General features: G+C 36.2%; 1 protein-coding gene across 26 annotated transcripts in view; it reads right to left on the bottom strand.

Moving 5' to 3' along the window:
• The window catches only part of ADGRL2 (adhesion G protein-coupled receptor L2), a 386,817-nt gene that overhangs the window by 7,136 nt on the left and 355,672 nt on the right, over positions 1-24,009 (bottom strand). For 11 of the 26 annotated variants that reach the window (XM_019291634.3, XM_019291636.3, XM_039555632.1 and 8 more), the window contains 13 exons: positions 23,164-23,286; positions 22,698-22,903; positions 21,441-21,614; positions 20,190-20,399; positions 19,002-19,222; positions 17,657-17,723; positions 9,647-9,738; positions 8,744-8,788; positions 8,429-8,455; positions 7,593-7,761; positions 3,843-3,971; positions 3,324-3,420; positions 482-610 (listed from right to left, as the gene is read on the bottom strand). In XM_019291634.3, the coding sequence (XP_019147179.1) occupies positions 482-610; positions 3,324-3,420; positions 3,843-3,971; positions 7,593-7,761; positions 8,429-8,455; positions 8,744-8,788; positions 9,647-9,738; positions 17,657-17,723; positions 19,002-19,222; positions 20,190-20,399; positions 21,441-21,614; positions 22,698-22,903; positions 23,164-23,286 (1,689 nt within the window). Of the gene's footprint in view, positions 1-172; positions 255-481; positions 611-3,323; positions 3,421-3,842; positions 3,972-7,592; positions 7,762-8,428; positions 8,456-8,743; positions 8,789-9,646; positions 9,739-17,656; positions 17,724-19,001; positions 19,223-20,189; positions 20,400-21,440; positions 21,615-22,697; positions 22,904-23,163; positions 23,287-24,009 lie in introns of all 26 variants that reach the window. The other 15 variants (XM_039555650.1, XM_039555636.1, XM_039555638.1 and 12 more) reach the window with 7 other exon arrangements.

Below are 24,009 nucleotides of genomic sequence, written 5' to 3'. Positions count from 1 at the left end.
AAAGCTGCACTATACTATAGTTTAGATCTGTTTGATGCTGGATACAGTTTTCTACACCGGGGTATCCAAAGGTGTCAAGATGCCTTGCACTGCTTTTGTATCTAATCCATTCCATAAGCAGGATTTTCTCAACAAGCTTTAGAGTCAACCTTATATTGCAGAGACATGATACCTCTAAGTGATATATATCTTGAAGATGGGCTCTCGGACCATGTGGTGTCAGTCCTTTAATAGTATATTAAGATTTATGCCACCTGTGTTAAAAACATGGATAATTATTGGTAAATACTGTTAGGGCAAAGGCATTACTATAATATAGTGCAGTTTTACAAGCTGACATTGGCAACACTGTATTTCTCTGATTTATTTCAGAAATTCAGACTGTATGGCTGGGGTATTGCAACTTGAGTTTCTATCTAGGGAAAAGAGGGAATTTGGAGCGAGCCAAGAAAAGCAGTTTATTCAGGAAGTATAAGCACACCTGGTGAGTTAAACACAGGAGCTGAAGGGGCATTACATACAACTGTTTCAGCGAGCAATGTGTTATAGGGGTTGTTAGTGCCGTGTGGTCGAAGAAGAGGGTTTGTTAGTAGGTAATTGCCAGTCATTCCTAAAGCAAAAGAAACAGAAAAAAAAAGTCAGTTCCTTAATTTTAGTCTGACAGTTTCAATAGAGAATAATTTTTTATTCATCATGAATCACATAGGATTTCTAAAATGTAATTTAGCTGAAAATTTCTGGGTGTATTTGAGCTATGTATTTGAAATGGGAGCAGGAAAATACAGTTAGATTCCAGTAATTCATGGGTGCTGTCCAAATCCCCAAAGTAAACAGATAGTGAAAGTGATATTTACTAATGTATACAAAATCACTGTTACACAAGAGTAGCAATTAAATGTTTAGAGATCAAGGTACTACATAAAGCTATTGGAACTTTAAAAATGACAGCATGGAACACTTCTGTCCAGAACTGAGAGAACTGAATTTCTCAAACTGAAAGGTATTGAAAAACCTCTTATGACAGGATCAGAGCTGTTACTCATTTTATTAAAAACACAGAGATACTGGAAGGGAATTGCTGTTTTCAAACAGACAGTGGATGACAAATTGCAAGAAGCATATCTTAGTATATGCAAAAGTATGCATGCTGAGGGGAAAGCAAAATATTTGCTCTAAGAAATCAGAGCATTCACATTTTCTCCTGGGACATTCATGCTGCAAATACGTATGCCAGGTTTTAAAAAAGAATTCCTCAAACAACAAGTTTCTTTAAACTATCAGTTTACAAACAATGTAAGACAAAGAAAAATATTACATGAACGGACTTCTTTAAACCAAATTTACACGTTAATGCAATACCATTTAAACAACTCTCAGAATAATCAGAAAAAACCCCAGCATATTTTGAGAAACTATTAAAAAGTCAATCAATCTCTGATTTCTAGCTACTACAAGAAAAATGGATTGGAATAATGACAAAAAAATCCCACACAAAATGCTGTCATTTAAAAATTAATTTAAACATTTCAGTAAGATAAAATCCAAGTTTCTTTTCTATTACTTTGCAAAGCAGTATATCAGGATCAGTGTATCACAGACCCAAGGACAACTAAAGAGACAGCTATATTTTTAAAGTATAAATATTTTTATTTGGCATGATATTATATATTTCAAATATTAATGCTTTTGTACTCCCATAGCTACTTAGTAGCAGAAATGAGCAGGAATTTTTAATACTCAGAGAATTATTGTCTGACTACGCAAATCTTATTTGAAAGTTTGTATTAGTGATTAACTAAAAAAATTATCATAGCTTTTTTCCATTGTAAAGTACTTCTTACTAGAAATAATAACTGAAATATATTTTGCTTGGGGTTTTTTTTGTGTACTATATTTAACTTGGTTAGAATTATTGTTTGTAATTTATAGTTAAGAATTTTTTTCAATCCAAATTTCTTTGCCACAAAAAAAAAAGCTTAATTAAAAGTTTTATTTTTATTTTAAAGGAAAAATGACACTTGTCATTAATTATGGAACTACTCTTATACGTATGTATCACTGAGATAGTGACAATATTGTAACTGAATAGAGTTGATACCAATTTTTCTAATCATGGCAGAACATTTCCAGTGACTTGAGCCTGGAACTTGAAACAGGGAGAAGATTCCAAGACCTCTGTTCAACACTGAATTAACTTACAGAGCTGCACAGTTAGAGCAAACCTCAGGAGTCAGAGACAGCAAATTAGGGTAAATACCAACTTTATGTGGCTTGTATTTTTGGAACTTTCATAAGACATTGAAAGAGACATGAAAAAATATGCATTTTCTACCTAGGAGAAGTTACTTAATTTTGATTTTTGCCTGAAGAACATGCAGGATTCGTAAGAGGGGTGGGAAGAGCAGCGAGACACACAGGTCTTACCCACTTTCTATAGATCAAATAGCAAATATAGAATCATACTTTCTGATACCTTTTCCTTTGCAAACACCATGATTTTTACTTCCAAAATGAATGTGAGTTAAGTACATATCCCTGCTATCAAATCCTGAATTTGAATTTTCCGTTTAAAACTTTCTGAGTTGATTGCAGTGAGACCAGGGCTGCCTGCTCTTCACGTAAGGATGTGGGTAGAAGAACAGGCTTCAAACCTGGCTTGCACAGAGCAGTCCTCTCTCCACTGCTGGCTCAAACTGCCTTAAAAACACAGGGGGAAGGGGAGAAAGGGAGGGACAATCTGTCTTGGTTAATACCCTTGTCTTCTATCTGGACATGAGAATGAGGTTACAGATTTCAAAGTCTATTTGAGCTGAGAAGTTTTGAGTTTTGACTTCTCTGTGCCTGAAAATCTGGATTCTATTCCATGTTACAGATATGATGCTCTTTGAAATAGAAAAGATAAATGCTTTACAGACATCTTTTGCATAGAAATGATATCAATTAGATTTCACTGGGAAAATTTCTGCACCTAAAAGTCAGTCAAATATGCATTAAAATGTTACTGCACTCATATTTCTATTTCAGATTCAACCTATAAAGGTTAGGAAAGATTTAAAATTATGATCTTGCTTTTAAGCTAAATTATTGATGAAACTAATTCAAATACATTCCCATGAATTGAAGAATTCAACTTCTATAGCAGGGGCCAGTTAAAGGAACACGGTTTTCAGAAGTGCTGGTGGATAACTTTAAAACTCTGCTTTTAGAGAACATTTGTTCCAGATTTTTTTTTTAAACATTCTTTTCATTTCTTCTGTGTTAAATGATATAAAATCTGTATTAAATTTATGGATTCTAAAACTGAAATGTTCCCAGTGACTGACCTTGATTAAGTGTTGAAGTGCTGTTGATGTCACCTGAGATAAAAGACGATTCCGATTGTTTTCTCACAGTGTCATTCCACATCCTCCTTATCCGACTCTGTTAACATAAAGCAGTGAGACGAAAGCATAGTAGGTTACAGGAAGATTTTTTCCTACTCATGTGCCATTATGTAGAATACTTCTGTTAATTTTAGCCGAGAGAAAACCATTCTTCTAGCACATAGCGAAAATTCCTTCTTTTTTTATTAAAACTCTAATATATTAAACTTCATTTAAATGAAACATGACAGTATAAACTTTCCTATAAACCAGCCCCTAATTAAAAGAAAAATTAAGGTGTTTTTATTAGACCAAAGTAAAAGGAAATGTTTAAAAAGAAATAATTCTACTATGCAGAAGCATGTATTTACCATCAAAGTGACAATTATGAGAAGACAATTAGTCCTTCTGATTGGAAGACATCTCAGTAGGCTTTTCATAAATAAGGTAATTAAAAGATGCTGTCAAAATCTTTGTTACCTGAGTGCCAGAGGAATAGCGAGCACTTGTTCTCGTTGTCGATGCCTTCACTGAACTGTGGGGACTCTCAGTTGGAAGTCCTCCACAGCAGTAGGAATGTCGGAAGCATTTCCCATATTCCTTACGTACCTATGGGGGAAAAAATTGCTTAGCACACGAAATAGCCTTACACATGAACCTTGCATTGAAACTACTCACTTTTCAAGCAAATAGATAATTCTTGTCTTTCAAATTGCTGGCTGTTAGCAAAACCGCTTATTTCTCCCTACTCAGTGGGAGTATTAGCAGCTACCCAGGAATTTTGAACCCATTATTTCCAAGGTATACACACACTTCTTAGAGATGACCCTGAATAATCATTACTGAGTCAGTTACAGAATTATTTTTATATCATTTTCATAATGTAGATTAATATCATTAAGTTTACCCAAATTGAATACTGGCTGAAAATAGTGGTTTTTGTAAGAGCTTTTAGTACAGAAAGCTAAGAAAGCCTGTCTTCCCATCCTAGCAGGCAAGAAAGGCTGAGCACTGCTCAGTACTGCCCTTTATGTGATGATTTCCAATAAAAAGTGCAAAACTTGCAATGCCTGTAAAGGCATTTTCATATAGAGTTACTCTGTGTAACTCATCCAGCTGCTACTTCAGATGGTGACATCTGCTCTGGCACTGAGCTCACAAACACCCCTGCCCCACTGCAGGCACAGCTCCAGCTATGCTGATGGAGGCATTTGTCAGTGTTCCAGTCACATTTTGAACCATAAGGGCTGGGAATGAAGCACCTTTCACTTTTAGGACCAAAACATAAAATTCTAATTCCTGTCTGTGTTGAATATAGAAGTATGAATATACCTATGTTTATGATTTTTTTTTTTTCTGACAGAGCAGCAAAACTAATTAATGACTCCAGTATCTGGGCTGCATTTATTCACCTTCTGTTTCCAGAAATCTACTTGAAACTTTAGTTTTCTTATGTGTGATAATGACTGCTATAAAAGTAATCAGGATCATTTACAGAGCAGTTAATTCTCTTATATTCCATGACTGCTTCACTGACTACTATTTTCAGGTAACAGAAGAGCGTGTACATGTCTTGGCAGCAAGACTGTATCACTGAAAGGACACAGTGGATAGAATTTGTATAGATATGTAAGTCTAAATTCATAAATCTTCCACCAGATTACATGGGAATTTAAGTGTCTCTTCTCCAGCAATGAGACTCGTGAGTTTCTGTGAAAAGTGGGATTTCAGCTAATCTGGAAATTCTGCCTGACCTATGAATAAATAAGACAGAAAGTTATGTGTATGCAAAAGGGGACAGGAGAAAATGCAAAAAATTAAAGTGTGGATTTACATGCGTAATGGGCTGTTTTCAACTGGAGTTTTACTCACAGAATACATACTGTGATGTTTCTATAAACCACAAGGTTGAAGGAAAGCTGAATAATTTGTACTTTAAGCAAGACACAATAACTCAGCTTTTTATAAAAGTATATGGTACATATTTTAAGTCAACCCCTATCTATATCAGCACAAAAGACATGTAAAGAATGAAAACAGAAATGAAACAACTCAGAATTATAATTTTTAACCCTGTAGTCCGGGAAAAAAGGTCTACATAGATCATCACTAGGTGGTATAATACCTAAGAAAATACATTCCTGAACACTAATGGATATTAAATGCTCTAAACCACTACACAGTAGAGACAATAGCAATCAAAACTGTATTTTTACCCAAATACCACCCTCCAGGGTTGGTTTTGCCTAATGCCTATATTGCAGTGAATGTACATTATCTGTCAGGACTGCACATCCCACTGTCATTATTTCTAAATTATAGCTTGTTGGAAACTGATGGAAGCAACAGCACTATCATCTCGTCAGAACTGGAAACATAATAGTTTCCACTTCCACAATTCTATTTCTCTGTTCAATTTAGTGACCAAGTAGTAATAACAGAATAAAAAGACTACATTAGCTATGCAGACAGAGGATAGGACAATATCCAGTCAAAGGCAGTGACACTTAAAAATCTAAAATGGCAGCTTTAACATTCTTTCAGGTATAAATCTTATTGCTCTAGGTTATGCTTTTTCACACCTGACTGGTATTTTAATATTGCTTTTTGCTGACTCCACTTTATATAAAAACAATGCACAGCTGTAAAAAGAAATAAAAAAGAAATCTGTTTCTGATATTCAAGTCCAATACAAATAGTAAAAAGGGAAACATTATATGAAACCCTAACCTAGAAATTATTTGCATTTTGAGAATGTTTGCATTTTCTTCCCTATCTTCCTTCTTCTCTTAGGCTTAATCTTCTCTTTAAGTGTGCTTTTGTTCTCTCCAAATAAGAGGAGTGTCATGTTCATCTGGGTAAAATTCTATTTACCAATCTTTTCCTAAAACACCTCTGAATGCCATTGTCTACACCAAATTTAGAGATGCTGGTAATGTTAGAGCTGGTACAGTTGAGAACATGAGCACAAGATTTTTGTATTTACACAACAATGCTTTATCCAATGGTCTCAAACCATCTTATAAATATCAGTTAATTATGTCTCTGGTGAGCTAATTATAATGGGAGTTAATAATTGCTAGGTCTCCAGCCTAAAATTGGTAAAAATATTTAGAATATAAATATTGCAAATTGGGTATTTCCAAATGTAGGACATACTGCATTTCAAGTTAAGTTTGTTTGGGTGGGATTTTTTGATGTTCATCCTTCCTCTCAACTCTCATTACTTCCATTTGTCCTGCCTTCTAACAAAGGCTGTCAGCTTTTCCATGCACTGTTCATTAAAGAACCTCTAAAGCATCCTTGGAAGCAATCTCCACCTTCTGGGGAAGAGAAGGGGTGCATGGAACCCAAAAAAGGTCCCACAGGCTGTGCCCATCACTTTTCTTCTCTCCTGCTGCTTGCTCCCCTCTCCCCTTCAAGCTTTCTCTGTCTCTCTCTCTCCTTCCAGCAGATCTGCTCCTTCTGGACCCTTCTGCTTTCATCCAGTGAAGGGGAGCAGAACTAATTTAGCTCATCCCACTCGTGAGGAACGCTCCAGTGAAGAGCACAAAGCTATTGGGATATTTGGGGGAGGCATACACTTGGAAAAAAAGTAATGCTGTCATCTTTTCCATCTTCAGAAAACTATTCCTGTTAGCAGCTGTCTAGCATTAATGACTACTTTTTTCTAAGGTGTGTCAAAGTTCATAATAAAATTAATTTTTACATCCCACTTAATTTTGTAATGAACAAGCTCACATAGTACAATCCCTGCCTATCACCCACAGTTTTATGTGGCAGCTTAATGGGATCTCAGGAGAGTTGCTCTGCCTCCATTGGAGAAAAGGAGATCATTTCCAGGCTGATATTGTAACTGATCCTTTGTTTGCAGCACTGCAGCAAAGGCAGGACTTGTTTCATGCGGACATAGAAGACTTTTAGCTCTAAGTCCAGGCTAATATGTACCACATTACCAGTGTTAAACAGTACATTTTCTATAGCAATTTTCTTCACAAAACCTCAAAACTTTTCAAGCCCAGGTTGGAAATGCTGCATCCATGTTAAACCTACCTGGGTCACAGAGCAGTTACATGACTCCCACCAGCACATACAGCAAAAACTGCTTTGGAATTCTAGTCCCCTCCTCAAACTACTTCACATTGCTAATTTTATCTCTATTTTCTTAAGAATTATGTGTGGCATTTCTAAGGAGTTAGGGAACATTCATCTGTGGTTTTGGTAACTTACTTTCTTTTGAAGGGCACAATGAAAGATGAAAATAAACATTCCTTGGAAAGCATTGAATACTGTGAAGAGATATGTCATCACCACGGTCCCCTCATTTATAAACAGCAGACCAAATGACCATGTTAGGCCAAGGAGACACAGGAGAGCAAATGCACCCAGGACCCAGGATCTGTAAAAGAAAATTAATTTTAGTAACATTACTTATGAGAATGTACTTTGCCAAATCCAATATTAACATTTCAGTTCCTGCAGTTGGCTTTTACTAGTTTCACATTCAAATGTAAAAATTCCTTGGGTTTAACCTTTTATCTATCAAAGAAAGAACAATTCCATTTAGTACTCTTAGACTCCAGTGAAAACAGCAAGAGTAGATATAACCTTTTTCTTTCTCAAGAACAGCATAGGATGTCAGAACTATTTTGAAATGCAGAAGTATAGCACAAGCCCCACCTACTCCATTGCTTTATCTGCTTTTAGAGAAGAGATTGATAAATCTGGCTTAGCCACTAATCACACCATATATTTTAAACAGTGGTGCTGCCATATGACACTAAGTAATGTAACACAAATGCATAAAGGTTAAACAGCAGATTAAAAGCCTAGAGCCCAAATCGCTAATGCTTCGATAAACTCAGCTAAACTGAAGCTAGAGGATGTAACTTCCGCATGAAGAAACCCTGCTGAAATGCGACAAAAATATGGATATTGCTTTACAGAACAATCTAAAAAAGATTCCATCATGAATAGGTTAAGGAAAAGGAATTGTAGCAAACAGCACAGAATGAAAGGGAAAGGGAATTTAGTCAGTGAATTCCACATCTAACTAATGATCTTACTTGATAAATGGCTTATTATCTTCATAGCTAGAAAGCATTATAAGCAGAAAAGAGAAACAAAATTATTAGACAGAATTGAAACAGAAATTAATAAGAGCATTTTTAATTGTCTATAAAAATTAGTCAAAATTAGGAAATTCAAAATGCAGAGGCAAGCAATTTAAAATTATAAAGGCATTATAATAGTTTAAAAGTCTTTAGCAAATCAGGTATCTCAAAAATAGTTAATTAAAATTAAGGGATATCCACAATATGACCGAGTTTGTAAAGTTAAAAATCATGCTAGAAGTTTGTTAATGTAGGGTTCTATCTTACCCAGGTAAGTCCGTATTATAGTAGCCATCACAAACACGGTAATTACTGGTGTGGATGAGAAGACAGAAAGAGGAAAAGGAAGAAAAGAGAGAGATGCTAAAGATTAGCTCTCTCTCTCATCATGCAACATGCAATGAAGCTGATACTGACCTATCTAGAACATCTAGTTCACAATGTTATCCTTACTGAAAGTCTCCCTTTGCCATTTCCAACGTTCAAAGCAGATCTGTAAGACCCTTTCACATCCAACCCTCAGTGTTAGAAAGTTGCACCATCCCTTCAGTGTTGGTAACAAAAAACCTTGAATACAACGTAAAGCTATACAGAATACAGTAAAAAGCTATCTAAAGGAGCAAAAAGCTGCCAAAGCCTTGTTAGTTATAAAAAACTTATATTACTCTGCAAAAGGGATGCTACAGTAGAACACCATGATAAAGTAAACATTTGTTAAATTAGCATGAAAACAGCAGATAATCTTCAAGTTAACAATAATAATAGAGTCAATTCTCTTGGGAGAACAGGATTACGAGTAGAAACTGCTCAGAATCCCTAAATCAAAAAGTCATTTAACAAAACAAACTTAATATAATCATATCAGCCATGCAAACAGGAACATAATTTTTGAACTGCATTTTAAATGCAAATGAAATTACTACAGTGCTGTGGTATTTCCGTGAAACAGTTTCTTGGCACTAGTTCCAGGCTGAAATTATCTAATTTTGACCGGCGTTTGTGACATTACAGCAACAATGTGACGAAAGCAGGATTGGCTCTGTTGGCTTCTAATTGACATCTGCAGTTGCTGGGAGACAATGGCATGTGCTCCTAATGAAGAGTAGCTTTCAATCAGTTCAGCAATCAGAAAATAATCATAGTTCTCATACTTGAACACAAAGCACTTACTTAATGTTTTCCAACCTGCTAGAGTCTGGTTTCAAAGTGTTTGAGTGCTTCACCATTTTGCACAATGTGATCACCAGGAAGATAAGATTCAGCTGTCAAAACAGATAAGAATGAAATTAAACTACTTCAAGTAATAGGCTGAATAATGATGATGTTATCAGCTAAACAAAAACCCTGTAGTTTATTTCCAAGTAAGTAGTGAAAATTGGTAACTGTATTAGATGGTCTGCAAATGGTGATTGCAAGTAAGAATGAGAGGATAAAAATATTAGAAGTCCTTGTTTCACCTAATTTCCCAAATGCACCACATCATCATGAACCATCATATTTAACTCGTTCAACACTTGCCATTATCAGTCTAGCTCTGTCCTCCAGCATGTTGCGCTCATCATCTGCTCACCTTTACCTGTCACCTCTGGCCCTGTTCCCCATCTCACTCTTCAAGGACTGTGGTCACCCCTTTACTGGGCTATACTAGTTGTCTTTTTATCACCCCATCCTGTTTTTGAAATGTTTTTCACCTTTGCTGGTTTCTCCTTTTTTTTTTATTACCTTTTGTTCTCACAAATCCTACTGGGGTCTTGAAAAGAGATTAAATGTAACTGGAGAAAAAGAAAAATAGAGAAAAAAAGAAGAAGAAACACAAAGATGTCGCAAATGCATCAGACAGTGCCACAGACATACGCCGGTGGTGCACCCTCCTGCTGCCCTCTTTTCCTTTGTAGTCTGGATTCTGTCGAAGTGAGACTGTGTGTGCCACTTGAAGGATTGTGGCATCTTATTCTTGTTGTGTCATTCATATAGGTAACACCACAGAAGACACTGAAGGAAATGTTTTATCATTTTCTTATTGTGAAACAGGATAACAGAGATCAAAGGTACTGGGTGCCTTTCTCCTATCGATTTCAAAGCCTGTGAAAAGCACAGCAAGCCAAATACAAGGGTGCCTGAAGAATATGGGCTGAAAAGTGGTATCCAATTAATTTCAGCAATTAGTTTGTGCTGTCCTATATCACACAGACAAGTCAGACAAAATTGTATCTTTGAAACCAGTAAGAGCCATGTCCTTTCAGGGAGAAGACACATATCCTTATCTTGTACTACAATGGTCCACATGAAGTGGCTGGACCAAAAGCCAAGAGAAGATGGAAGAATGGACATGCTTGGACATCCCTGTAACACATATGTTAGATAGAGAAACCCATTCTTATAATCTTCCATATCTATATATACATATATATCTATCTGCAACTGGTTACTGATAGAGCAGGTTATACCCAATCTCTCAATTTGGGTAGCCTTTGGTTTGAGACACCTTAAAAATTTTCACTGTTTTTGTAACATTGGGGATACCAGTTCATGCCAGAAGTGTTCCTGCAGCTGTGCCTCAATGGTCAGAAATGTCACCAAAATCCTAATAAAGAGCTGGTCTTAATCTTGAAAAAATGAGTATTTTGAAGGTTCTGATCCAAGTCTGTTAATATGACATGTATTACAGAAACAATTCTACTGCTATGGGAAATCACTCCTGCTGCTGTCTCAAAATCAGGATGGACAGCATGAACTATAATGCAGTTCTCAACACCAGAAAAGTGTCTGGCAACTTTTGACCTTATTATGCAAAGTATAACATTTTTACAATTGTATGTTGAGATTAATAGAAAAAAGTGTTTGTGATGCAAATAATGAAAATAAGCTTTTATGATTGATTTCTGTTTGTGTTTCAAGAACTGGCTGAAAATACTTAACCTTTAAGCTGATGTACGTACATGGTGTAGGTTAAGCATATTTCTATTGCTGCAAAATGTAACAGAAGTGTCAATAATTCATGATCTTGGTGATTATCTTTAATGATTCTTACAGGAAATTACTAGCCAGATGAGCAAAACCATTTCACTGTATCACTGTGATCTCTTCCTCTTATCTAGGTTTCCATTGTATGGCATAACTTCATTGGGAAACTTCACGAGAAAACAAGTTGCTTCTCTCCCTCGCCGCCTTTACACCAGACAGGACAAGGGCTCTGCACCTGACCTGACCCTCAGTTCCACATCTTTGCACACTGACTTTATTTTTCTGCATTTAAAAATGTTTCTTGCACAATCTGGTAGCTGACATAATGTAAGCTTTTTCAGCCTGCTTAAAATAAAATGCAACCTCAATTTGCTTTTTGTGAAAACAAAGAGATTAAGAGCTAAGATGCATGCCCTGTGTCAATCCTAATATGTACATCAACTTTGGCTGCAACCTATGCCTCCAGGAGTGCACAATCCAGTTCAGAATAGTATTTACAGCACAGCTGGAAGCTAATCCTTGCCTAAGTAGCTACTCTGGAGTATCTTGTATTGTACGGGCATCATCATTCTTGGATCAAAAACTCATCGATATGGCTTAGCCCACAAATGACTGGTTTATGAAACAAGAGGGCTTTATCCTCTGATTCTTTGTACAACTGAAGTGCTGGTTTGCCACACGGCAAATAAAAACTTTTATTCACGTACTGAGGTTCCTTCAGTGACATGAGCAGACATGGCCTTACCCCACAGACTGAGCCAAGCTCCATTGCATTAGGTTTTATGTAGGTACTCAGCTCTGTCTGGGTGTATGTTCATGCTGCACCAGGGAACAACTGCACAAAGCAGTTTCTTAAGTGACACTGTAATTATAATTTATGTACAGACCCACAAAACCAGCCCACAGAAATTATAATGCTGTATCACAGCAGCTGAAAAAGTCCTTCCAAGAAAAAAGGAAAAATGCTGTACTTGAAGACAAAGTAACTATGACAACTGAGCATATGATACTTATTTCTCCATCATTGTGAAATATTGCATAGTTTTCAGTTTCAGCAGTCAAAAGACCATGGTTTGCCACTTGTTCTAACATGCTGGCATCTCTGTCACACATTATATCATTATAAAAACCCTATTTTGCCCACTTACAGATACTGTAACCAAACCTTTCTATAGATTTGTTTTTGGCTCCCTTACTGCTTTTCATCTAGAAATTGATTGTTTTGAAGGAACTCATGAGTTAAAGATTTCGGGCATCCTGCCTTTTTTTTTTTTCTTTTTTCTCATGAAAGGTACTAAGCAGTGAGGGAAGGGAACTTGTTGGAAAATAATTGCTTTTCTAAGGAATAGCCAAATTACTTTTCTTGGTGAGAAACATGTAGCGGGGGAGAAGAAAATGCAGAAAGAAAACACAGTTTTGTATTCATTTGTACAAGCAAAGCTTTTTCAGCTCTGAGCAACCTGGTCTGGCTGAGAGCTGAGCCTGTTTTGAGAAGGCTTGACCACACATCTCCTGAAGCCCCTTTCAACCTGAACTGTGTCTGTGAGGACTGAACTGTTACTGATCTACACAAATGAACCTGTAGATGTTTTCCAAGCTTTACAGACGGTCTGAGTAAGACACCTTTCTTTAAGAAGAATGTTCACCACAAGCATGCAGTACTCTGAGGTCATACAAAGGCCCACATGAATGGCAAGATGGACTTTTGAGAGCAATCTTCTAAGAGAAAAAACGGGCCTCTGACAATGGTGGCATTACATCACTTCATGTAATATAAATGGTTAGTGACTGCTGGGCCTCATCCTGACAACTGGGCTGCATTCATCCCAGATGAGCCAAAATCTGCAGCTGAACCTCTTCTTCAGTGTTAATAAAAATATATATATATATACATTGTGCAAACAGACACAGAGATGCACAATGTATACATCTCAAACAGTCCTAAAATTATACCCTTAATCAAGTCTGCAAAATCTCTCTCATGCTGTGTGTCTGCAAATCAGACCAACACTCTTTCAAAAGCTAAAAACAAGGAATTAAAAATCTGGTCAGGTATCAGGTTTGGATTTGAAGATTCTGCTATGATAACAAAAAGTGACAGAACACACAGCTACAGAAGGTGGAGCTATAATATGAGATCTTTTAAAACATTAGCTGGTAATAGTAAGCAAAAATTTTGAATTGGTAGTGTTTAATTTTTGTTTATGCTTGATCTAGTTTCCAAAACTTACTGTCTACTGGAAGAGATGGCATACTGGATAGAGAACTAGCTTAATCTATACCCTGAATTTACAATTTTGTATAAAGTAAAAAAAGAAAAAAATTAGAGTATCTTCTAAAATACTAGTTCCTTGTCATCTCTTAATATGACTAGTGTAATTAGATAGAACAAAGCGAAAGAAAATTGATCTATATTAAAAAATAACAAGTTACTACTTTAAATATAAAATATGAAGAATTTTTATGGTAATAATCAAATGCAGCACCCTGGAAGGCCATGCTTGTTTCACAGGGAACACACATATGGCCATTTCTCATTTGGATTATCAGAAGGAACTGGACATGAAAGAAGGTGTAAGTAGGAAATTTGTCTTTCTGGCCCCTGAAACCTATGTAATTTTGAGAGAGGGAGTGTGTCCAACTCAAATTAACTTTTTTGAAAAGTGTGTGTACTAACCTGCACAGAAGACTAATCAATTTGAATTAGTTGCAGGTACAATGAATTAGTAGCAAAATAAAACTAGATTTTGCAAAAATTATGATAAATTTCCCCTGTAACTAATAGATAAATACCATTTATCAAGTGTCTACTATAGAAAGATAAACATGTATTATTTATAAAAAAGTTTACAAATACAGTCCATTTTCACATGTAGGGCTAAGTTATGTGTGCATCTGTACATCCACTGACTTTGGTAAGCAATACTTCAAACAGTGAGAACATTTAACACATTCTGTGTTACTGAAATGGGGCATCTTAGAAATTTTTGCTTAGGCAACCATTGGTAGACTAATCTGTGAGCTGGGAAAAGCAAACTGCAACAGTTTTGGCTAAATTAAACCGACACCACCTGTTCCTTGGACATGAATGAGTATGGATCTACATAGCAGTCAAAGTGCTCTGGCTTTTCTGACCACAGATTACAGAAGTGCACTGTTTGTTTTCATAGCCATGAACCTGCTCAATGGAATCACGTCCGCCTTGAGCTTAGCAGCTTAAAATTCATTCCACACAGCCCGCAGTGCTGACATGGATACGATAAGACAGAAGAACAGGAACACCACTCTGAAGTAACCTAGCTGAACTGCACATGTTCTGACCCTTTTTGAACTCCCCGGAGCTTTTGTTACCTGGCAAATGCAGCTCTAAAACTGCTCTTGTATCTCCAGATCTTTGCTCTTAGCCATGCAGAAGCCTATTTCTCCCTGGGACTGGCAGCGAGAGAGGTGCTCTCTGAAGGCTTCTAAATGAGTGTGCACACTGAACTCTTACTGAACGGAATTAATTATTAAAGATGCAGATGGAGCTGTCCAAATGATAAGAACAGCTCCTGACGTATCATGATCCAAGCTTTCATTAAACCATTTCAGGCATACTAATGGTTTCCCACCGCTCATTACTTACATGCTCTTTTCTCATAGATATAATAACCCTGGTGCCCAAAGGCATGACAGGCTATAGAAATACTGAAGTTAAAAGTTCCTCAGAAGATGTACTGAGGAACTTCATACTTCCCCCTCATACTTCACATTCTCATTTTGTGCAAAAATGTGCACAGACACAAGTACAAATGCTTATAAATTCAGAAGAAAAAAATTGTAGATTAAAATAGAAAGCAATACTGTCAAAAAAGAGTTTATGTGCATTGACAGTACTATTAAACTGAGAAACATAAAAGTGATTTGAGCAACATGTTAAAAAGCTTACCAAAGAGAAATTCTCACATGCTACTGACACTAAGTAAGCTGCACTACAAATATAGCTCTTTGGTTACAGTGCACATGACATATTATTTTTCAGCCACTACACTTGTCACACTTCCTCCTCTGGTTTCTCTTGCTTTCTCAGCTGGGACGATTAGAGGGCAAAGCAATTGCCAGAGAAGAATTACTCCCAGGAACTGTGCTGTGATTGCTACCTGCTGTTTCATATTTTTCAAGTTGGGAATACTGCTCCCAAAAGCCTTCTGCGTCTCAGTCTAAATGATTTGCTGGAGGATAATAATGTCATGGCCAGTAAATAATAGTGAACTATGTCTGTACATGGTCAATATGATTAAATGTCCTTCACCTCTATTCTCACTCTGACCTGGTTACGAGGAAGTGAAAAAGCCGTCAGCAAAGCCCAAGGCTTCCCATGTGAAATGCTATTTTAGAGGAAGGGAGAGAAATATCGGTGGCTTAGCAAAATACCCCCAGTAACAATAAAATAAGGAACTACAAACAAAAAGCAAAATTATCACCACACAACCAGAATTGAGGTGACTTAACTATTGCAGCATGAAACTCAGAACAATTTCCAGAACAATTACAACAACTGCAAGGAGCAATTTTATGTTGAAAAATATTGTCTATCATATTGAGCATACTAAGCCTATCTTTCTAAAACTTTCAATTGCAATTGTAGGTTTAATTAAAAAAAGAATCCCCATCATTCTGAGATATGATTTAATTTGAATGTATTTAGAATAAACTGTACAGTTATTATGGTCTATACTTAAATCTTACAAACACTATAATTTTTCTAATTCATCTCATACACACATAAGTTTTGGCATCTATGCCCATGTCTTTGAAAATATGCCAATGAACTCTAACAATGTCTACATTGTACAACTATCTTTTCTTAAGTGACCGCTCAAGGATTCAAATAGTTTTTGATACAAACAGAGTAAATGGAACCAAAACCTTGGCCAGGCACATTTTTAAATAGAAATTTCCATAATCAAAGTATCAGTTTGTACTGTAAGTACAAAAAGTGCTGAAATAATATGTCTGGCACATAGATCTATAAAAATCAAAGAAATTTCAAAATTATGCCTGATGCATATGCTTCACACTGAAAAAACAGTATTTCTGAATATGGAAAAATACAATTCCTGAATTTTGAAATTCAAGTGAACTGAAATTCTGTTAACATTTCAAACTCTACTACTGTGAAACAGCAGGAGAACATGCAACTATTTAAAATTTCAAAAGCATGAAAACAAATTAATTAATCCTTCCAAACTATCAGCAATTATGAGAAAAGCTCTCTATGTACATAGGCCATGTCCCCAGCACCAACCTTCTACAATATTTCCCAAGTATAGTCAGGCTTTAAAGATGCAGAGCTAGCAGAGAAAACCAAAATGAAAGGCAAAATGCACATCTCGGATTCACTTTCCTCACAAATTCCTCCACTGTTTAGTGTTGGTATTATTAGTCAGAAATAAATGGGAGAAGTTTTCTCCCTGGGTTGACACATGACTAAATGCTTTTTACCTGGAAGTGCTCAGAGAACTGGTAATTGATGTACGAATGCAACATTCTGTGTTACATGGACACTGGGGCACCCAGCTGTGGGTGCATAGATGGGTGTGCAGGCACACAGTGACTTCAGCAATGAATTTGCACAGGCTTTCTACTGGTTATTTAACAGCCCATTATTTATGCTAGAACAGAGGAACTTCTATGTCTGACAGGCACTACATGTAACACAAATACGCACAGAAGTAGTCATGGAAAAATGTGCATATGCAAATACACTTACAAATACTGTGTAAGTGAAATGGAACATAAAATTTATTTAATTATCCAATGCATTAGAATACCCTTTTGAGATAATTATGTTGGGTAATTAGCAGTTAAATTCTAGAATGTGTACAGTAGTGACTCAATTGAAAGCAATAATAATGGTTCCTTTTAAAAAACCCCTGTGTTTAGTACTTCATTGATCTTTCATATGACTACACATGTCAATATGACCTTCAGAATTCAAGCCATTAGGAAAAAATGGCTATGCTGAAGTGCCACCACAGCTTTGACAATTAATCATTTGGTCAGCACTCTTTAAAGATTTCTACATATTTATATAACCATTGGTCACATTACAAATTGTTTATAAACCTTTTCATGGAATGTCTTGTGAATAAGGATGGCATTGAATGAAATTTTAAATCTTTTTAGCTTTGCTGTGAGGCAACCTAAAAGGAAAGGGAAAAACAAAGTTCTTACCAGAATAATAAAGGTAACAGGTCCAATGAAACTCCAGATAAAATAGTTATCTACATGTAGCCAGCAACTATTGTGGAAAAAAGAGAATGAAAAGTGAAAGGTGCATTAGCATCACAGTCCAATAAATTGAAAGTGCGAAAATACTTCTTAAGGTAACATTTTGCCAATAAACAATTATGAACATTGCCCAGTATCACTTATTCCATGGACAATACCTAACCTGAAACTCTTCTGATGAACCTTGTATAACAATATGACTGAACCTGAAACTACATCAGCAGGAATAACTAACATAAGGAGAAACAAAACCAAAACAAGGTCTCCTTTCAGTCAAAAGGTTTGGTGACAGGTGCTATCATGGACTAATGAAATTAACATCAGTAACTATTTTTTGCAGGCTTCCCATGTGATCTTCAAAATCTGCTTTTAACTTTATATCATATGTGAAGTGCTCACTCCTGAAGAATATGAGACAGAAAATGTTCAGATGCCATGTTTTGCTGAAAAACAATATGGTATAAATAACATGCCCCATCTGGGAGTTGAACAGTAGAAAAAGAATACCTAAGATACCAGACTAAATGATGTGTAAACCTGTTAGGGCAAACTTCACTTAGCAATTCATTTTTCATACAGCCCAGTTCCCTGCTGAATTCTCTTATTTGTCTTTCATCAGTAGCAAAATCAAGCAGCTTTCTTGTAGTCAACAGTATCTTCCCGTTCTGTAACTAATTTCATCAAAGGACAAAATAAACACTACTGAAAGGCAAATTCATGCCTCCAGCAACTCAAATCCTCAGAAATGTTTTCTGTCTACCTTCTGTCACTTCCTATATATATCTGTATTTTTGTAAATAAAAGGCAGTGGCTAATTTTAATCCCACTCTACTCGTCTGATAAAATACTATTAAAATAAAACATAGAGGTTGGAATATTGTACTGCCATAATTCAGGCTGAGAGCTAGCCAGAGGGGCAGCTGAACAAAGAGATCTAATGAAGCATTAGCTTAAAACTGGGTGGTTAAGCTTGTCAGATACTTTAAGTTCGGAAATTTTGCTTAATATACATCTGAGGACAAGAAGTTATTTACTTTTTCAATTTGTTTCAGGTCAATCTTCTGTGTTAAAAGAAAGACCATAATTTAGAATCGGTCTCTCTAGAGTACAAATCCCCTGAACCTAGAGAATTACAAAAGACTTGATTGTAATTTGTGCACAGCATTGCCATTCTCTTACCAATAAAGCTTTCAGATGGTATTTTAGTCTGTCAGGGACCCTCTGACAGCTAATAGGCTTTAAAAAATTATTCACTTGAAAAACACTCAGGTCACTTGCAATTACTTACGCTTTCTCTGTTCCGTAGCTCTTATAGTCAATAGCTGCTGAAACACCCACTACTGTAGCAGGGAAGAGGTAGCCAGCAACATAATAGTACTTCTTTCTAGAATATTCACTTTCAAATACTTCTACTAACATTAGATAAAGCTGCACTCCTTCTAGACACATCCAGGCAAAGGCTGCCAGGAAGAAAAAGTGTAAGAGACCTGCAAAAACCGGACATGCAATCTGCAAAGAAAGAGAGAGATGGAAATGTAAACCACAAAACCTTCACATCATTACCTCTCCAACTGATCAGTGTGCAAGAAAACAGCAGATAGTTCTATTAGAAATCCTTCACAAATTCAGGAGCATTTTTCCTACCTCAAAACATACTCTGAACATTTAAAAACACTAATATGTGCTCAGTAGCTAGAGAAAATGAATTAGCTGAACAGTGTGAATGAAGATAAGGAAATTGCACCCTCATCTCCCAATGATCAATTACAGAGTGGACTTTTTAATTTTATAAGCAACTTTTTAATTTTGAAACTGGTATGGTTTTAGGACTTACAGTTTAGATAATCCTAGACATGAACAGTTGGCTCTCTATGCATAATGTGATACTACTTATTTAAAATTATTAAATGTCTGCCCAGTCATTTTTGTCTGCTGTAATTTGGAAATTTCTACTGTTGTAACAGAAATCAATTTGGATTCTCTCCCCATTGGTCAAATTCTGGATGAAACTATGCTAGATTATTAAATTTCAACCCAATGAATCACATCAGAATTAATTTTACCAATACTACCAAAATACCTGCTTGAATGTGAAGTGTAAAAAATGTGTATACAAATAGAAAAGGCTTTGTACTAATATATACATAAATGTAGTCAATAGCTGTTAAGACATTTGAATATGTATAGGAAACATATATGTTCCTAATAGTCAACATTCAATTTCATCTCCTTTTTCAAAAGTCTAACCACCTGCTTTGTTAATAGTCAGTGTTTCTCAACTGAAAATGAAAAGCATATTTTGGATGGATATAAATACTATGTATGAATACATCTATCTTATTTTCATGCTGAGCTTTTATTTCAGCCTTGCTGTGTTAGAATGCTGAAAACTTGTCAGTGTTATCATGTTTTAATTCAAATCTGTTTCAAACAGTCATTTCAGAGAACAAGATCAGTACACAGAGAGAAAACTTACCTTGTACTCTGTCTTATCGATGCCTATTAGGAAAATGAACTCAGCAATGAATAGGTTGATACAAAGGTTCTTGTGAATAGTGTTACGATCACTTTGCAGGCCACGGAAAAAACAGAATGTGAAGATGCAGATGGCCAGGCAAACAAGAGAGATGACAATTCCCACCCAGGTGATGACAGTGAGGAGCAATTCGTGCACTCCATCTTTGTACTAGAAATAACCAAGAATGGAAAAAATTAATATGACTCTTTATGAGTATAAACAAAAACCTATTTTCACAGGTAGCATCCAGAAAAGTTACTTGTTCATTACATGAGATGGGCAAAATGTACTCAGTAATTTCTCAGTCTCATGTCAGCTTCCCAGAAGAGCAAGATCAGGATAAGTAGAAGAGGAGGAAGGTCTGAGAGAAAAATGTGACTATTTTATCTAGATTAGATAGCATTTTTACTTTTCCTATGGCTTACTGGAGACTGGTTGGAAATACGAGCAGAGAAACATAACATTTTTAAGGTACCACTAGACTAATCCAAAGAGAGAGGAGAGCTTTCCCTGGGACTTCCTATGAGGGCACATGTTCTTTCCTACAGACCTGCAACTCCACAGCAGAGAAGAAAGCAATGTTTTTTTTTTACACACTGATCAGGACAAAATGCAGAATATGCTGCACGTGTGATTCCGGCTTCAATCTCATATTTAGCTAAAGGAGGTTCCTTACTTCGGTTCTTTGCAGCAACCTTTTTGAATACAATGGCTTTATGAGAAGTCCCATATCCCTGCAAATATTGCATGGTCTGGGCCCCCTGATATCCAGGAAGTGTTTTAAATAGACAACAAAATTTCTGACTATGAAGAGGTGTTTAAACAACCAGTATGGAAGTTCCTTGACCTTCCTCTTTAAGGAGAGCTGGCACTTGTGCTTCCAGGGAACAGCAGCCACAGCTGTTTCTACAGATACTCTCCATCTGTACTGAGGGAGAGTCTATAAAACAGTTGTAAGGTTGGTCAGTAACTTTAAAATATGGCTTGTAGAAAACTCTTGTCCTTCCTTGTTATTTTTTTCCCCTGTTATTTTGCTTGCAACTTTATGGATGAGGAAGAAAAGTGCTACAGAAAGCAAATTGCTTAGGAAAGAGTGGGTAGGAGCTATAAATACTAAAGAAACTTCAGCAATTTTGGATCTTGCTAAAAATTTAAAGCTGAGTCTTTTAAGTTTGTTCCCTGCTGATGGCTGGAAACATCGTTACCTACCACAATTTCCCGACGAGCCATAAGAATTGCAAAGTTGGTGAGGTGACTGCAAGCACACGTTGTATGAGTTTTATTTGTGTCAACCAGTTTGCAGCCTTGAGTTGACCAGTATCCCATCATAGTCCTCTCTGAGTAGTTCCAGAAGGAACAATTTGCATTGAAATAATTGTCAGGCTGGGAGATAAAAGGATAACACAAAATGAGGATTTTACACACTAAGATGGCAGTAACAATCGTTTAATATGTGTAAAGGGTAATTCAGATTAAACTTTGCATGTTTCGGACAATAAAGTTTTTCATCAGCAAAATTGTGGACTGTGTTGCACAGGGAAGACATCTAGTTTAAAAGGGACTTTATAGTCCGAAGCACTCTGAAGTGTAGTCTCAATTACTGTAGACCCAATTTTAAACAATTACAATTACCATCTTACGATTTTATGCATGGACGGTACATTATAGCTATTTTTGCTTTCTGGAAAGTTAGGACTGTGAATTTATTCTGAAGATATTTTTTCCTGTAATTGACAATTTAAAAATAGGATTTTTTTCCTTTGATTCTCACCTTTGGTCAGGCCAAAGTCATGTGAACAGATATCACAAAAAAGTTCACTCTTCAATGCCTATCTACTTTGATGAAAATCAATCCAACCAGATTTATAAAAACAGGCAAAATGAGAGGAAAATCTAACCATATTTTCGTTATCACAGTAGTGATTGTTTACTTTCCCCACATTGAGACATGAAAAGAGAAAGGGCCAAACTTAAGACCAAAGAAGCACATCAAATACAATACCATGAAGAAAATATACATAAATTTAAAGTAAAACAAACCAAGATACCATACTTTATTCTTTGCTGAATAAATGAAATTTAAACAATTTGTATAGGTTTCCATAATTTGGTCCAAAATTAATGTATAAAAAAAAGTGTCAATAAAACTTACTACATCAAACCATCAAGAATCTTAACAGTTATTTTCTACCCTTCTACTAAGGTAAGAGTTAATTTTCAGTTAGAAACAAATTAGTCATTTACATTTTCATGCTGATGACTGAATTAGCTTTCATTAAGAATACACTTAAGTTCTAATAATCACTGAACCAGCCTCATTTAATTTTATGTTCATAGACTTAACTTGTGTCTCTGACCTAGTCCAACATTTAAAATTCAAATGGAAAAAAAAAGGTTATTTTTCTGCATTGCTTTTCTCTCCTGCTGATTTTATGACCTTCCCATTAATTCATTAGCATAACTCACATCAATGTGCTCCAGTGTGAAATGCACGGGATCAGTCAGGTACACCCGGCTCGACTCCTTGTTGATGGAGGCCGCGATGACGTGGGAGTTGACGGCGATTGTGCTGTTCCGCCCCGCCAAGTCACTGCCTAACTTTATGGTTGCATTTTCAGTACTGAGGAAACGACCCAAACTTTTGTAAATAATGAAAACCAGTTTTGCTAACCCTACAAAAGAAAAAAAAAGCCCATCATCACGCCACAGAGGTCTACAGAAAGACAGCAACCTGTGCTATATTGACAATCAAGCATCAGTAAACTGAGAGGTATTTTCAGGCTATGGATTTGAAGAAAAATGACCAGGTACCCATGATAATCTAGAAAAAGCCACAGAGCAGCTTTGTTGTGTTTTGTTTTGATGTTTTAACCAGGTAATGTAGGTTTTATAAAAGTTAATGGTGTTCCACTGCTCCGTGCCCGAGGCTCACCGTTCCTGCTGTTCTGTTTCATGGTGCGTGCAGAGAGCTGAATCCAATTGCCTCCTTTACCGGCCTGAGGAAATCTCAAGTCCTGCACCTGGCCCTCAGTAGAGAGCACTGCAACATCCAAAACTGAGCAGACCAGAGAGAAAAAAAAAAGAAGCGTTAAAAAAGGAGAATGCAGAGAAAGTCTCTTGGCCAGATTACAATATGCCAGACGACAATCTTTCCCCCCAGTCTTTATTTAGTTTTCTCACATGGCTGTCTGTAAGGCAGATTTGTGCTGCATGCTTCAATCACACAGACTTAGCTTCTTTAACTAAATCTAGTGCACACTGCTAAAATGACAGCACTCCAGTAGTGATAACGACATCAAACCTTGTTCAAATTTGTGCCCACAAAACATCCACTTAAAGATACCACACGTGTTGCAGTAAAATGCTAGTTCTGAAGATCTTAATGTCTATGCAGTATCCTCTGCTGACAAATTTAGAACTTTAAGTATTGATTTAGATATAAAGTTTTTTAAACAGTCAGCAAAAAATACCTAAGTGGTATGCCATGTATTTAGCTAAATCAGTATACACAGCTAAAAATTATTTCTGATTTTTTCCTAAATCTAATTCTGTATATTTATAGGAAACCATTTTATTAGCTCTGCTAAGAAACATTTAAATTGGAAAATCAGATGCCACTCAGCCATCCTTAAGCATTACTTTTATAACACACTGTATATTGGGAAACTTTCATGGGATTACCACTGAATGCTGGATTTCCTTGGATAGATAAAATCATATAGGCGAGAGTGGACAATTGGCTGACAAAATCTGTGTTATATTAAACCAGACTAGCTGC

This window comes from Corvus cornix, chromosome 8, assembly GCF_000738735.6.
Source record: "Corvus cornix cornix isolate S_Up_H32 chromosome 8, ASM73873v5, whole genome shotgun sequence".
In the NCBI taxonomy this organism is placed as follows: domain Eukaryota; kingdom Metazoa; phylum Chordata; class Aves; order Passeriformes; family Corvidae; genus Corvus; species Corvus cornix.
Note: the sequence above shows the minus strand (reverse complement) of the source record. Positions and strands in the feature narration are given on the sequence as shown.